The 15,667-nt window shown below is 34.0% G+C and overlaps 1 protein-coding gene across 4 annotated transcripts; it reads right to left on the bottom strand.

The window, feature by feature from the left end:
• Positions 1 to 373: 373 nt before the first annotated feature.
• Positions 374 to 8,811, bottom strand: LOC137811998 (helicase-like transcription factor CHR28). Of its 4 annotated transcripts, none has more exons than XR_016518738.1 (13): positions 8,312 to 8,692; positions 6,988 to 7,066; positions 6,411 to 6,845; positions 5,222 to 6,300; positions 5,050 to 5,121; positions 4,482 to 4,559; positions 4,086 to 4,385; positions 3,506 to 3,972; positions 3,029 to 3,159; positions 2,662 to 2,883; positions 1,643 to 2,269; positions 1,326 to 1,535; positions 374 to 839 (listed from the first exon to the last, which is right to left on the bottom strand). XR_016518738.1 is itself a non-coding variant. In XM_068613867.1 (13 exons), the coding sequence occupies exons 1-13, from the start codon at positions 8,438 to 8,440 to the stop codon at positions 735 to 737; spliced, it is 3,918 nt and encodes a 1,305-aa protein (XP_068469968.1). In that variant the 5' UTR covers positions 8,441 to 8,723; the 3' UTR covers positions 374 to 734. The 4 variants fall into 4 exon arrangements, 3 of the variants coding, with proteins under 3 accessions (XP_068469968.1, XP_068469967.1, XP_090154934.1); XM_068613867.1 differs by having other exon boundaries at positions 3,506 to 4,385; positions 5,222 to 5,799; positions 5,929 to 6,300; positions 8,312 to 8,723; XM_068613866.1 differs by having other exon boundaries at positions 3,506 to 4,385; positions 8,312 to 8,811.
• Positions 8,812 to 15,667: the final 6,856 nt, after the last annotated feature.

Genomic DNA, 15,667 nt, shown 5'->3' with positions numbered 1-15,667 from the left:
TTTGATAAAAACGTAGCTTTACAAAACCACTCAGATTATTCATGAAATTTCCAGTTCGAGGTAATCTTAATGTGTACATGGAGCAAGAGATGTATAATGGATTAAATTTAAATTCACATGCCAATCTTTTTTTCTTCTGTTGCTATAAATACATTTTCCAACACAATTTTGAACACATGCTCTGTTATTGATTGAAAATTATTAAAAATCACAAAACTTGATAAATACCACAACTTATTTTAATAATTTATAATCACTAAAGAGATTGTCTTAATACTGCTCTTAAAATTAACATACCAAACCTCGGATTGGAAGTACCCTTAAACACGCACAACGATAACAGTGGTATCGAGTATAACCTTAGACATTGGACTTAAAAAATGGAGTGAAAATTTCTATATATTTACAGTGAAAAGAAACAATCCATGAAATCTTTCTATATTGGTATATATGCCACTGCTCTCTACATCCTACAAAGATGTGAGATTAAACTAAAATATCCAGTTCAAAGAATGAAACATCTCATGCTAAACATAAACATTTCATATAATCTTCAAGTCATGCTTTAATAGCGACCTTGTTACTACTTCCAATCCTTTGTTAGAAAATGTCCTGTTTCTGGTTTCTTCAGCAGTCAGCAGAAAGAAACCGAAGATGATACGTCCCCCTCCCCCCCAGCTAAAAAATCACCAATCCAAAAAATCTTGACTATATCTGTAAATATGTACGTCTAATCACATCATGAATAAATATTTCAAATCATCCACAGTGAGGCGACTCTGACGATCACCAGTTCCATCCTCCCCAAAAGCAGATGCAACCATCATTCTCTTCTTTTGCTGCAAGAACAAGTAGGAGTTTTCTCGTATAAGCAATCACTACATTTTACACTTTCTTCATAACATTTGTCTCCAAATGCTGTGCAATGAATAAGCATTTTATGCCTAGTAAATCAGGACACTTAAACAAAAACAGTTGTCAGATGGCACGTCACATGACTCAAAAGATTTGCCAAGATAGACAGGCTCCAACTAAGAATCGTTGTTATGCAAAATACAACACATTATTCAGCTCAAATAATTATTCACATACAAATTATATATTTTAAGCTCTTCAACCCAAAAAACAAAGTGTAGGTGTCATTGACTGACTGTTCAGAAGCATTCTAATCTCCTGCCGGGAACATTATTTAAATCACTAACTTCTCCCCACAACAAATCATTCTAGCTTAATAAACCAACCATATAAACACACTTTCACTTAGGCGCTAACTAGACCACTGTGTAGAATTAATAAAAGCAACTTACTATGGCACAAAAAATTACCTGCAGAGCTAAAATTCGATCTTCAACTGTATCTTTCACAGTTAATCTCAAGACAGACACAGGACGAGTCTGCCCAATTCGATGTGCTCTATCTATTGCTTGGTCTTCAGTTGTAGGATTCCACCATAAATCTAGCATAAGAACATGGGAAGCTACCACCAAGTTTAGACCAAGACTGGCAGCCTTCAAAGACATAATTATAACTGATACCTACAAGACAGTATGTCAAACCTTATCATTCAATGTATATCTGGCTGCCATATGCATGGGAGCAAAAACTTCAATCATGATTTTAAGGGATCTGCATTTTTACTAACCTCGGGAAGAGTGTTAAAATCTTTAACAGCTTTATCTCTTGCAACAACTGACATTGTTCCATCAAGCCTTCTATAATTAATAGAAGATTTCTTGAGACACGCTTCAAGCAAATCTAGCATCCTCGTCCACTGAGAAAACACTATAGCTTTATCCCCTACGACAGTAACTGAATCACCATGGCATCTATTATCATCAGACAAATTTTGATGCTCATGAGAATCTATGAAGGATTTCCCATTGTCAGCATTGGAGGGGTTCCCAGGGCAATCATTATCTTTCCTGAAAGTGCTATGCTCAGAAGAGCTTTTTGATGTATAGGACTGTGGCTTACACAGTGACTTCAAAACCTCAAGTGCAGCCTTTGTTTTTGAAGATTCATATGGCTGACTTTGAGACCAAGGCTCAAATTCTTCAGCTTCGGAACCAGAGCAACCAGGTGAATTATCACAACCCTGGTCAGAAAGACAACTGTTCAGAGTGGCTTTTGAAAATACCCTAGATGTGCTCAGTGGATTTTTACAATTTGCAGCAGGGCACTGGTTGTCATCACCGGTAAGATGTTCACATATGCATTGGTTACAGAAAACATGGCCACAAACTGAAACAAACGCATCTTCAGGAGGATCCTGTCCAGAAAACAAGTGTTAGGAAAGGTACATCCGAGGACATACAGTGGCAACAAATACGGTTAATGGATTGATACACGCATGCAACAATTATACAAGTCTTTTACCCTCAAGTAAGCAAGGATGATAAAAATAACTCTCAATCACCCTTCCCCACTTTCTGCAAGGGAATGAGTTATAAGATTAAACGAAACCTTTTCCGCTCCATTCACTTTTACTCCACTCGAGTTTACTTTTTCAGCTGCTCTAACCCCTTCCAACCACAACCTATAGTCTACGACCCTAAGAACTAATATAACCAGTTTAGATTCAAGCAAACAAATAACCATACACACAGATGTGCAGTCAGATAAATCCAAATTTGTAAATGCTAAAGGGTGGTCAATACATACATTACAAATACTACAGAGGGCCAAAGAAGCCTCTAAACATTGCAGAAGAGAGATTTGTTTTTCCTGAGGAAGTGTCTTTGCCATCTCAACTGAAGATCTCCATAGAGAGTTTGAATTGTATCGCTTCACAAGCAAAGGGTGATCACAAGCTTGTCTGAGGCGCAGGAGCATCAGCAAAATGTTGACATAATTTTGCTTGACAGTTCCAGCATCAGCATATTCCTGACATTACATCACATCACACGCATGTAAATAGTGGACTTCAAATATGGCTTACCAAGACTTGGGTTGGAAAATAGGCTTTACCACATTACAAAAAAAATATTATAAGTCACATAAAGATTCCTATCTAAAGGAAAGATCATACCTGGAACTGTGCACGTGAATCAGCCTCTAGTTTGTAATAGAAATCACGTTCCTCCATTGAAAAATCAACTTTTTTCAGCTCAATATATTTAGGCGGCAAGGAAATAATAGGTTCCCCGTCAAGAAGTGTACCTGAAGAAAATGATCACATGGTTACGCTGGCAAACTTCAAATCAATACAACTGATTGCTTAGAGGAATAGCTCACGAACAATGCACTAGCTACTAACAAGACAAGCATAAAATGAAAAATTATCCAATTCCATCCAATGCCTAAAGTTCTATCCATGTAATAAAGCATACAAAATTGAAATGATAAATTTATATCTTGAGGATAATTTCAGAAATAAACTGTATACACAAAATCTGATAATCGGCTTTATTAGTTGTTATAGATGACTAAGACGGAAATAACTAATAATTATAGCGTACTCTTTTGATTAAGTGGAATTCATGTTTTCAAATTAATCAAATCTCACCCTTGGTCCGGCGTAACATTATAGTCTTCAAGACAGCTTGTAGCTTTCTATATCCGTTTGTTGGATTTCTGCTAATTGGATTCTTAATTTTAGAACAAAATGATATATAGACATCATACGGGTCATATCTTAAAAATCTGAAGTAACTGTAGAGATCGTCAATTGCATTCTGGATAGGAGTCCCTGACAAACACCATCTTCGCTTCGCACGAAGACCCCAACAGGCCCTTGCAACTTGAGTTTTGTGATTTTTTATACTTTGGGCCTCATCCAAGACAACCCTAAACCATGCCACCTTTGCAAGCGGTCGAGCATTAGCCTCAGGAACTGTTCCATCTGATCTCTTCTTGCCACCTTTACTAGAATTAGAGGGACATTTTCTTTTCCTGCTTGATACAGCCTGATCTTCAACATTTCCTTTTTCCTCATCATCTTTGTCAGCTGAAGGCTGCTTAGGAACCTCCATGCTGACAATGGAATAAGTTGTTAGAACAACATCATACTTAGCAACCTCATAAGGATCTTTTGTCCGATTGCTTCCATGGTACACTAGCACAGAGAGATTTGTTTGACTAGTTACCTTGCTACGCAACTCCTCTGCCCATTGACGTAGGACACTAGTGGGACAAACAATAAGGGTCCCGGCAGATGGCCTTCCCTTTGCTTGGTTTAGCAAATTCATGCTCTTGACTGGATATCTACTTGACTTATCCTCACAAATATTAGATTCTTCCTTTACTCGACCATTCTGAGGAAGCACGTCATCATCCACATCCAGATTCAGATCCAATTCACTTTTGTGGGCATTGGTGCACCCATTAAGTAATGGAGGTCTTTCCTTTAATATCAATGCAATAGTTGATACTGTTTTTCCAAGTCCCTACAAGAAAAAACACTTTAACTCACTAAGGCAAAAGAAAATCACATTTTATCAATTACTTATAATCTCACATTATTAACACTGCATACGACAAACCTGATCATCTGCAAGAATTCCTCCTGAGCAATATAAACTTGATGCTTCCTTTTGAACCATCCATGATAAAGCAATTCTCTGACAAGGACAACCACAATTAGTTGGAGGTTCAATGTTCCAATTATATATACAAAGCAAGTTTTATCAGAACATCTCAGGAAAAATAGGATTGAGTTTACAAAGGATCAGGTCAACATTCAGAATTAGACACATGAAGAGTACACATCTTGTCCTGTATGATCCAACAAAACATAATTTCCAAATAATACACATTTTTTTAATTAAAATGGGTGCTAAGGCATCACTATGTTGTTTGCCACATGTATCTATGATTTCTAGTCCCAACAATCTTATCCCTGAGGAAAGTTGAGTTTTTTTATTATTCAAAAATACATGACAATGAACTTTGGGATAATGGTGCCTTTGAAATTTCAAATCTTTAAAGACCATGAGAGTGTGCTCAAGTGTGAGTGTGTGCCATACAATAATACTGATATGATTGATTCAATCATTGACTGAATAAGTCATAGAAGTTATCTATTTTAAAATATTGGACAAGAAAAGTAACCTGATGCCTTAAGAGAGGAACTGCCAACAACCCTTCTGGTAGATTAAGTTCTGACTTTGGCTGAGATAGATCCTACAATGAACCACTGAAGAGTTAAGTGCAGTGGCAGAAGAATATTTTCATATCTGCCAACAGCTACAAAGGATAAAAACCATAAAATAAAGGAGCCAACCTGCAATGCAACTCGTAATATATTACGCTCATCACATGCCTTCAGCTTAGTACTTCCAACCATGTAAGACTGAGGATTGGCATATCCAGAAGATTGAGAAATACTAGAGAAATTCCCAGTGATTGTAGATCGACTTGTCGGAGCAGGATGACTGATGTCTTCAATAATGCAAACATCAGGGTCTTCCTCAACATGGAAATTCTTAATTTTTCCTTTTGAAAGATGAGAATCAACAAGTTTATGTTGAACTCCTCCTTCTCTCTTAACAGAACCAAACTGCTTCTCACTGGTGATTAGTGCATGGGCATGGGGCAAAGATATATTTGCAGCTTGTAAATTCAAATTGTCCACATTTCCTTGAAAACTAGCAATTCCACCATTGCTATCTTGATTTTGATTGGATATCCCAGGTATAACTGCATAATTATCTTCAATCTCAAAAAATTGGTAAGCCTGACACCCTACAGAAGAAAAAATACCAGGTGTTTGTTTCACAGATTGGCCTACATTGAACTTAGCATCCTCACAGTGGAAATTGTTTTGGTAATGGTCTCCATATGGCATGTATGAATCACAAGCTGAAAGAGACAGTGATGACATGTCATCAAAATTACCTTTACTAGAATGAAAAGATGGATAAACATTATCACTTAAATCTAGAAAAGACATCCACCCAGTAGTGTTTGAGGGCATGCCACTACTCATACATGTAATATCAGCATTTAAATCCACATTTTTGGCCTTCATGTTATTCATCATTTCGTCATCTGGCAATTGAGAGCAAAAACCATTTGGCAAAATACGAAGAGAAGAGTCAGCAATAAAGGGTCCATTATGCATTCCCTTGTAATAAGTTGAAGATCCATGGTAGTCAATGAAATCACTTGAAGCATGGGAACCTTGACCAATAGTAGAATCAGATGAAGTTGCAACATGCAAAGATATATCAGCATCCATAAACGCTTCAAAAGATGTACACGAATCATTTTCCTGTTGTCCAGAAACTCCTCCAATAGTGTCTTCAACGTATCCTTCAATATTTACATCATCATTGTCAACGATAGAACTGATTGAAGTATCTACAAGTAAAAAATATAATCAGATTGTTGCCCAATTTTCAAATATACAATGGTCTAAAGTAAAATTTTGAGATTCTTCACAACCATATCCAAGAGAATATTTCACATACTTTCAAATTCAACATCCTCTCGCAAATACTTGAATTGGATCTCATTTTCACCATTCCACGGACTTGGATTCAAATTATCTCCACAAATTGATATATTTTTTGACTGTGCCTCAGGTAAACTTGATTCCGCACTACAAGCAGGCACCTCATGTTTAGAGACTCTGGTCTTTTCTGTGCAGAAAACCTCATCACTTTCACCCTGGGAGAGTGAGTTACTGAGATTACCAGGAAATGCATTTGGGGAGGAGCAAGCCTGAGATCGAGGTCCCTGGTTTTCAGGTTCACAATCAAGCCAAGAATTTGCTACAGAATCAGATACACCAACTGAACCTCTGACACCAGAATCTGACGCATCCGAGCAGAATGGAGAAAAACTGGTGACTGAATCTGTAAAGCCCAACCTAGAAAATTGTGGTTCTTCTAACACTTGAGACCCTAATGAACATGAAAAGATATTACATCCATGATTAATAATTAACTCAAGAACCATAATGTCTAGTTCTCCTCATTGAAAGCCAATTGAAACCAAAGCATATAAGAAGTCATATAACACGAAAAAACACAGATATGTACATACCATTTTGTATCTGAAATGTGTCATGAGTTCCAGATTCACTGGGTGAAACATTTTTTGATGAAGAATCCTCGGGAAATTTCTGTTAGGACATAAAATAAAAAGGTATAAGGATAATATCAAGCATACAAAGGCAAGGAGGCAGATGAAAAAAATTAGATGATCATTTCAATTTTCTTTTCAAATAAACAAAATTGAAATAAAAAAAATGCCCTATTATTTTTGTATATATAGTGACAGACAGATAATAGAGCTTCCCAAACTCCAAGCAGAACACCAAACCTCTGTCTTTATCTTTATTAGAACTAAAACACAACCCCACTCCTCAACATGAAAACAACAACAAAGCCATATCCCACTAAGTGAGGTCAGTTATATGAATCACACCATCTGCAAAATAGATTTAACAGCATAGCAGCACAGTAAGAAAAACAAATACCCCTCATTGTTTTGGAAAGAAATTTAAAAAATAAAAACTTTAAAATAATGTACAACTCTTTATCTTCTTAACAGCATAATACAGAAGAAATATGTCCTAGTATCCAAAATGCCGAACTTAACAGAAACATATACATGACCCAAGTCCAAGACAAAATGACACATTTTTCAATAGCAACGATAACTACATTGGTTAGTTATCATTTTTAAAATGTAAGAAATGGTTTTTTAGATGATTGGAGGGTAGACCTTCACACTTTAAGTGGAACTAAGTGACGCAGCAACAGAATAACTGACACGTCACTAGCATTTCTCATTGTCAAGTGAATGTGAATATAGCATACAGAAGCAATGAACTTCAAAAACTAAATAAATAATAACGTGCGCTAAACATTATTTTCTTAGAATCACTTCAAAGCTACTTACCACACCCCTTGCATGAATTGACCTTCTTTTTTTTCTTTTACAAAAATCATTCCTAGGCACACAAATCTCATGTTTTCCAAGGACAAATTTGTCATGTTAATAACCATGCTATAAATTTCTTACTTTCGATGAACTAGAGAATAATTAATCAAATACAGTGTCAAATTAAACAATAGTTTCCTAAAGAAAATTAATCATTACTGGTTAAACAAAATTTAAAGAACAGGCCTTCCAGTTCTGAGCAGATTACACCATCAACTCAACAAAAGAAAAATAAATAAATCTTGAGAACGAGAACATAAATGACGTTGTCACTGCACAGAAGCTTCAAGTCTTCTATCACAGGATACTTCATTTGTCACGGTTCAATTACTGATTCGGCTTTCACAGTAAGCCTACTCACACAGTCACACACAACATTCCGAATTTCAGTCTCTGTTCGGCAAGAAAAAGAAAACCCTACCTCCAGAAAATCACAATCATCGTCTTCATCAAGAACCTTCTGAACGGTATGTATATCTATATAAAACATGTCGTCATCGCCATCGTCACCGGGGAACAGTTTCGAAAAGTCGACCTCCTCATCCGCCATGACACCGCCACAAAAACCCTAATCGCGGTTCCTTAAGCTGCGAAGAAAGGCACAGTGGAGCAGAAGCAAAACCTCCTCGTCAAATCACATAGCGGAGAATTCAGAGAGATGAAGTGTGGAATCGACGAAAGATTGCGGAGTCAGCGATGGTTGGGTTTCTTAGAAGCTTCGACTTTTCGTCCCAATTTAGGAGCCAAAAGTCAGAAAAGGCAAATCAAAAAATAAAAAACTAAAGAGAGAATGGTAAAACGTGAAGAACGCCTGTGTGCGCAGTTTAAATACCGTTTGGGTTCGTTACGGAAGGGTGCGCATGTTAAGAAGCCTTATCATTGGCCTGTTCTCTTAGTTTTTCTATTCCTTATTCACACTGGGAGTTCATTGTAGTTGACCAGGAATAAGTACCCAGATACCCTCACGCGTTGCATGCGCGTGTTGTCTTCTCAAAACTAAATAAAAAACATTTTTACTATCTTCTGCTTTAATTTCACATACATAGGAAGTTATTGAGATCACGCAACTTCGGTGAAAGTGAAAGTGAAAGGATAGGTTTAAGGAAGGGTTTGATCACGGGTGTGTATGCTATTACCTACTAGTCAAAAGCAGAGAAAAAAAAAGAGTAGCGTTTCGTTAATTGCTTAATTTGAACAAGTTGGTGAAGTGGTCCAATGTTTGCATAATTTTATATTCAGATAAATGTGATTCTTTTCATTCATTTTTGTTGGCCTCGAGTCAGATTAGCACCTTCTTTATTCTCCTATTTCACCTTTTAGACATATTCAAGGGACATTACAAAATTGAAAAAATCTATATTCAGTTTATTTTCGTATAATGAAATTAAATAGATTTTGGGCTGAGAAAATAATATATTATTATATACTAAAGTGTTAATGTGATTTCTTGGTATTTGCTTATGAATTAAGAGACTATTCTTGTCCCTTTATATCATCCGATGTTCCGCCTAAACTTGTTTTGTTTTTAAGCCTTACAAAAACATTTGAAGACAAACAAAAATTGCGTTAATTTCAAACTATTGATAATGTTTTCATCATGGAGGGAAAAGTACTTCAGTCCAAAATAAGAAAGAGTTTCTTGCCTCAACAAACTTTTAATTCATTTAACATAAGTCAAAATCTCATCATTCTCATATGACTAAAATTTGTTAGATTTTAAAATGTATAATTATTTACCGTAGTAAACAATTTCATAAGAATAGGATTATACTTTTAATTGAATACTAAAATTCCCATCATGAGAAAGCTATATTTACACCTCTTTTTTGGAAACGTTTTTTTTTAATAAGCTACAAAAAAATAAACATTTTCAAATAAACTTAAAAAAAAAAAGCTCATAAAAATGTACCTTTATACTTTCTTGAAAAGTAAGTTTTTTTTTTAAAAAAAAAATTGAAACACTCACTATGGCCATGTTTTATTACACCTAAGTTGAGTTTTTAGCTTCGTATGAAACTTTTTTTCTCAAAAATTACTTATATGAAACCATTTTGCTTCGCATAACTGAATTTCTGTCATGTACTATACTGATTAATGTGAACAAACATTTTCCTTGCAAAACAAAAATTGAACTTCAAAGCTACATCTTTTGCAAAACCAGTCTCTACTCTTACTTATATTAAAATAAATATACAATTTTTCACATTATAAATTAAAAAATGTCTACTCGTAATTTTTTTTTCTTTTTGAGTCATTTATTCTATTTGTCTTCTTTATCTTTCCAAATAATAAATAAACATTAAGTATAGATCTAGGCCACTTCAGAATTTAAGCCCAATATAAAAGTTGCACATACAAAAACATAAATATGCAATACGAGAAAGGAAAGAAGATTTCCTTTTGCACCCATAAGTTTCTTCTCTGTCACCTAAATGTAAAAATTGCTACTTTTGAATTTCCGATTTATGAAAAAATGATTTTGTATTGTGCAATTTAAAAATATTTTTTTCATGAAAAAAGTTTTTGGACTTCAGTCTTCGGATTATGTATTTTCTTAATGAAATTAAGTTTTTAAATTACATAATTTTTTTAAGCCATTTCTTTATAAAAAAAATGAATTACATAATCCGAATTTGTTTTTAATTATATAATTAAAAAGTCATTTTTTAACTTTCTAACTTCTTAATTATACAATTTAAAAAAAATATTATATAAAAAATAACTTTTAGATTATATAAAGAAAATGTATCTTGTAAGATATACAATTAGAATGTGTTTCATAAGTTACACTATCTAAAATACTTTCTTCTCTAAATTTATTGTAAGATAATATATTAACACCGACAAGATAAGATACGTGGATAGCAATGGGTGACACTGAGAGTCGCAAAGGGTGGCGGTAACGATAGAGCAATTTTACAAGTCTTTTTTAAAGGCGTAGATTTATACTATTGTCCTAAGATAATAATACACATAATTTAAAATAATTTTCAACATGTAAACAGATAGCAAATATTATATAAACAAGTGATAAAAAAAAAATATTAAACTTTAAGTTTAGTGAGACTAAAAATAAATAAATTTAGAAAACAGTTTTTATATGAACTAAAGTCATACCTAAGTTAATTAATTTTATTGGCACACGTTATTCTTAGGGGCGGTGGCTATGCTCACGAATCACAGGCCAAATCTTCATAAATTTCTCCGTCGTCCTCTCAAAGATCATGAACATTATCATTGTTACATTTTCCTACTTGCCATAGACAAAAAAAAAAGAGTCAAACAACAAACAAATACGGATTAATCGATGCAAAATGGGTTTAATTTAACAAGAGATTTAAAAAATAACAACATCTATTTATTTCAACCTTATGGACTCACTTATGATAAAATTTATATACATCTATATATATACACTTTATTTCTTCCTGCACTTTCATATATTCTTCTCTCATCTTTTTAAATTCTCATATTTTAACAAATATTTCTCTTTAATATTTTAGATTACATAATTTCAAAATCTTTTTTCAAATTTATAATTATTTTCTGGATTACTCTGAAAGTTTTTTTTGTCAGATGCATTAGTTTTTTAATTACATAATCCGAAAGTCTTTTTTTAAATGTATGTCTGGATTACATAATCCAAAAACTACTCTATGGGAGTAGCACAAAAAGGATAAGAAAGTATTTTCATGTTTTGTATGGGAGTGGCAGAAGAACATATAGAGGTGCAGGAAGAAACAGTCGTACTTTAGTTATATCTCTACAACATATGGCCTCCATCTCATGGACCCAAATGGGTTTTGTGGATCCACTATGGAGGTGCAAGAAGAAACAATCACACTTTAGTTATATGAATGTTTCTTCCTGCACCTCCATACCTTCTTCTCTCACCTCCATAAATTTTTAAATTTCCAAAAATGCCCTTCTATAAAATTTCAGATTATGTAATCCGAAAGTCATTTTTCAAATTTATAATTAGCTTCTGGATTATGTAATCCAGGTTTCTTTCTTCAGATACATGATTACTTTCTGAATTACATAATCCGGAAGTCTTATTTAGCTTCCAGATTATGTAATCCATAAGTCTTTTTTCAAATGTATTCCAGATTACATAATCCGGAAACTAGTTTATGAGGATGACACAAAAAGGATAAAAATATATTTTCATGTTGTGTATGGAGGTGGGAGAAGAAGATAAGGAGGTGCAGGAAGAAACAGTCTAATTATATCTCTACAACATATGGCCTCCATCTCATAGACCCAAATGGGTTTTGTGGATCCACTATGACCAACACCGCATTGAGTTTGGTGGGCTCTAACCCAAGCCCAATTGATGTCCAAGTTTCTCACTTGACTGTGATGAATCGCCTGAGTTTGGGGGTGTTTCTGCCTGCACTCCATGTTCTTCTTCCTATACCGCATCAAAATTGTGAAATAACAAAAATAATTTTGGAAGTTTTTTTTCTTATGGAATGTCTATTTCAGAAGATAACTTTGCATTACGGAGCATGCATTCTAAAATGGATTTTTTCGCTTCGAGAGATCTTATTCTAAAAAATAATTTTCATTTCACCTCATTCCGAATTTAAACTTTAGAATTTAGGGTTTATTTTCCAATTCCAAACTACCAATTCTAGAACTCATTCCTGGAATCCGATTCCAAAAACACACCATACCCAACAAAAAAAGTACAACACACATCACTTTTTATCTCAACCCACGAACAAAACCTTCACAACTTCCGCTGAGCTCAACCTTTGTGAAACAACCTCCATGATTCTACCTGTAACTCACACACTGCCATGAAAGCCACATTTTGAAATAAAATGCAAAGAACAATTTTGATATTTAAAAATTAATGGGGTGCAAAAAGAAACACCCCTGAGTTGGTTGATGGAAAGGTTTGTACAAAAGAAAAAAAGTCGAGCACTTTTGTCAATGTTGTATAACTAAACATACAATTTAACATAACTGATGTTTAATACATATTATATAAATTATAAATTTGAAATTTATATAATTAGTGATCAATCTTATTTCAATGGATAATTTTATTTTATTTTTCTCTTTGGAAATTCGTATCACAGGAAACTTAAATAATTTGTTTTTAACATCTCATTCTGGAAAACATATATTTGAATAGTTATGTGCGTTTAAAAAGCCTTATAGTAAAAAATATAGGTGTTAAGAAAGAAAAAGAAGCAAAAGGGATTGGGTGTATAGGAGGTAATGATATTGCAAAAGTGTTTGTTTGGTTAGGATGTTAGTTGAATGCATGGGAGAGGCATGTTGAGACATAAGGTTTGGAGTGAAGTGGATGGATGACATAAGGAACCCTTTTCCAAAATGGAGACCAACTCTGAGCATTGGCCTCCCAACCAACGACTCTACCTAACTATGCCACCAATTGGGACTCAATTATTTGTCTTGGCTCGTTTAAGGGGTAATGTCCCATGTCCACATTAAGACCTTTCACCCAATAACAACACTTTCTGCTATTTCTTTCTTTCCTCTCTTCTGCAACTCTTTTCATGCATCATTCATGCGCTTTCAAATTAACTAAAAGCAAACCAGATACCCATCAAATAAAAAAAGACAATCACAACAATTAAGACCAAACGCGTGGAACCATCTTTATGTTTTTCTCTTAGACAACAAGCATTCAAATGCCCAAGCTGGCTTTGCTTCCATTTATCATCATGCCACCTCACTTTTTTTCTCCTTTCTCACCTATAACAAATACTAAATCTACTAATCAATAGTCTCTAGATTCTTTTTTCACCTTTTTAAATAACACCTATTTTCCTAAACCCTAATGCCTGTGAATTACTGTTATCATTGCTCACTCATTTACCCATAATTTAACCACAAATGGACTAATTTTGCATCTCACAAATCATTCATTATAGATCTCTGGGCCATATTTGTTTGCCTTCTACCACTTTTCAAAGCTCCATCTGCATCAACTTTCCCACTGCATTCTGCATTGCAGACATATATTATGCATGGGGAGTATTAGAGTTTCGTGATGCCCAATGAGAGTTCAAACATAACATATAAAAAAACAAAACTTAACTTATTATTATTTTAAATAAAAATGTTTGATTTGTTTTCTTGTAAACTAAAATATAATAAAAAAGTTTATCTCCCCTCCCAAAGGACAGGCATGTGATTTCCTTTTGTATTACCCATATACTACATTACAGTTATTTTAGTAAAAAAAATGAAAAAATACTTCAAATTGTGTTGGAGCGATGGTAAATATTACAGCAATTTAAAATGAAATTAGTGTTTTTTTTAGTGTTTGTGTGATTGTCCTACAAAGTTTGCTATAAGTACAGAGATTCTAATTGCCTGGTCTTTAAGCTTTCAGAAATCACCACAACCAAGGGCATGTCTCTGACGACAAGCCCGTAATATGGTTAGTCTGTCAAGTGGGCCCAAGTTATGGATTATGGGCTCCACCCATGTCTTGTGTGGGCATAAACACAAACTCCAAAGCCCATACAGGGAGGCCCTCTATGTTTCAAAGTGTAAACCCCAAAAAAAGGAACCAAAGCCCAGCCCCATTGAAGCCCTTTCTTTCAGCTTTCCTCACCTCACCTATTAATGGAAATACTGTACCCGTCATGTTACTTGGTTGGTACCTGTCTAAAAAAATACTTATAAATTATTTTAAAGTTATAGCTATTTATGGAATTCCATACTTATTTTAATCGTTTAATTTAAAATTAAATCATCTAAAGACTATTCTCAAAATATAGATTCAAAATAAATAAAAAACTATCTTAAAACATAATTCAAATAAAAAATGTTAATACAAATAAAATTAATCTATCTAAAAATATAATTTTAAATCAAATTAATTATTTAAAAATTAATTTATTGTATTTAAATAAATAAATAAATTATAAAATAAAAATCTAAATGATTTTTATTTATTTTTTTAACTAATATTTTTTTTTGATTAATTTATTTTAATAAAAATAAATTAAATATTAGAAAGGAGGTTGGTATAAAATGTAATAAGTGTACATATAGCCTGTTGAAGAATAATTTTCCTTATTTGTTTATTTTTCTTGTTTTTATTAATTTCTAAATCTCAATGAACAACAATTGAAAGATGTAACTAACCAGCATGAAAAGAAGAGAAAGTTGGCAGGGCTTGCTCACGTGAGGCATGGGCTGAGGAAGCACGTGCGAGCGAGGGAAGCCTCACATGCACATGGATGGTGATGATCGTACACATCACATTACATACATACATGCACAGAGTGTTTTTGGCAGAGAAGTTTGCACGTGCGAGGGGAGGCATGGAAGCGTGAACTCTTCACATCAGTGGAGAATGATTTGATGATCTGATGGTGTTGACCCCTGAGACTTTGACCACCGCAAGAACAGGATCAACGGTTAGGATTCCCTTGAAAATGGATGAGGGCCGTTGATAAGAGAGACAACATGGAGTGGGCCTGATGTTGGGTTGGGCCTGTAAACGGCGACACAAATTGAGGTGATTTGGTGATGGACACGTGGAAAAAGAGTAGAGTAGGGACCTAAGACCTTGTTTCACTTCACACTTGAATTAACTTAAACAAGCGTAATTCAGTGTATATAAAATAAAATAAAAATAAACAATATATTATTGTTTGCAGAAAGAAATGAAAGGATTTTGATAAGTTTTTATAAGAGTTGTTTTGGTTAATGAGATTTTATGAAAAAAGAAAATTGATGTAATTTAGTGATTTTGCATAGAAAGAGAAATTGGAAAATATAG

This window comes from Phaseolus vulgaris, chromosome 2 (genome assembly GCF_051622355.1).
Source record: "Phaseolus vulgaris cultivar YP4 chromosome 2, ASM5162235v1, whole genome shotgun sequence".
Classification (NCBI taxonomy): domain Eukaryota; kingdom Viridiplantae; phylum Streptophyta; class Magnoliopsida; order Fabales; family Fabaceae; genus Phaseolus; species Phaseolus vulgaris.
Note: the sequence above shows the minus strand (reverse complement) of the source record. Positions and strands in the feature narration are given on the sequence as shown.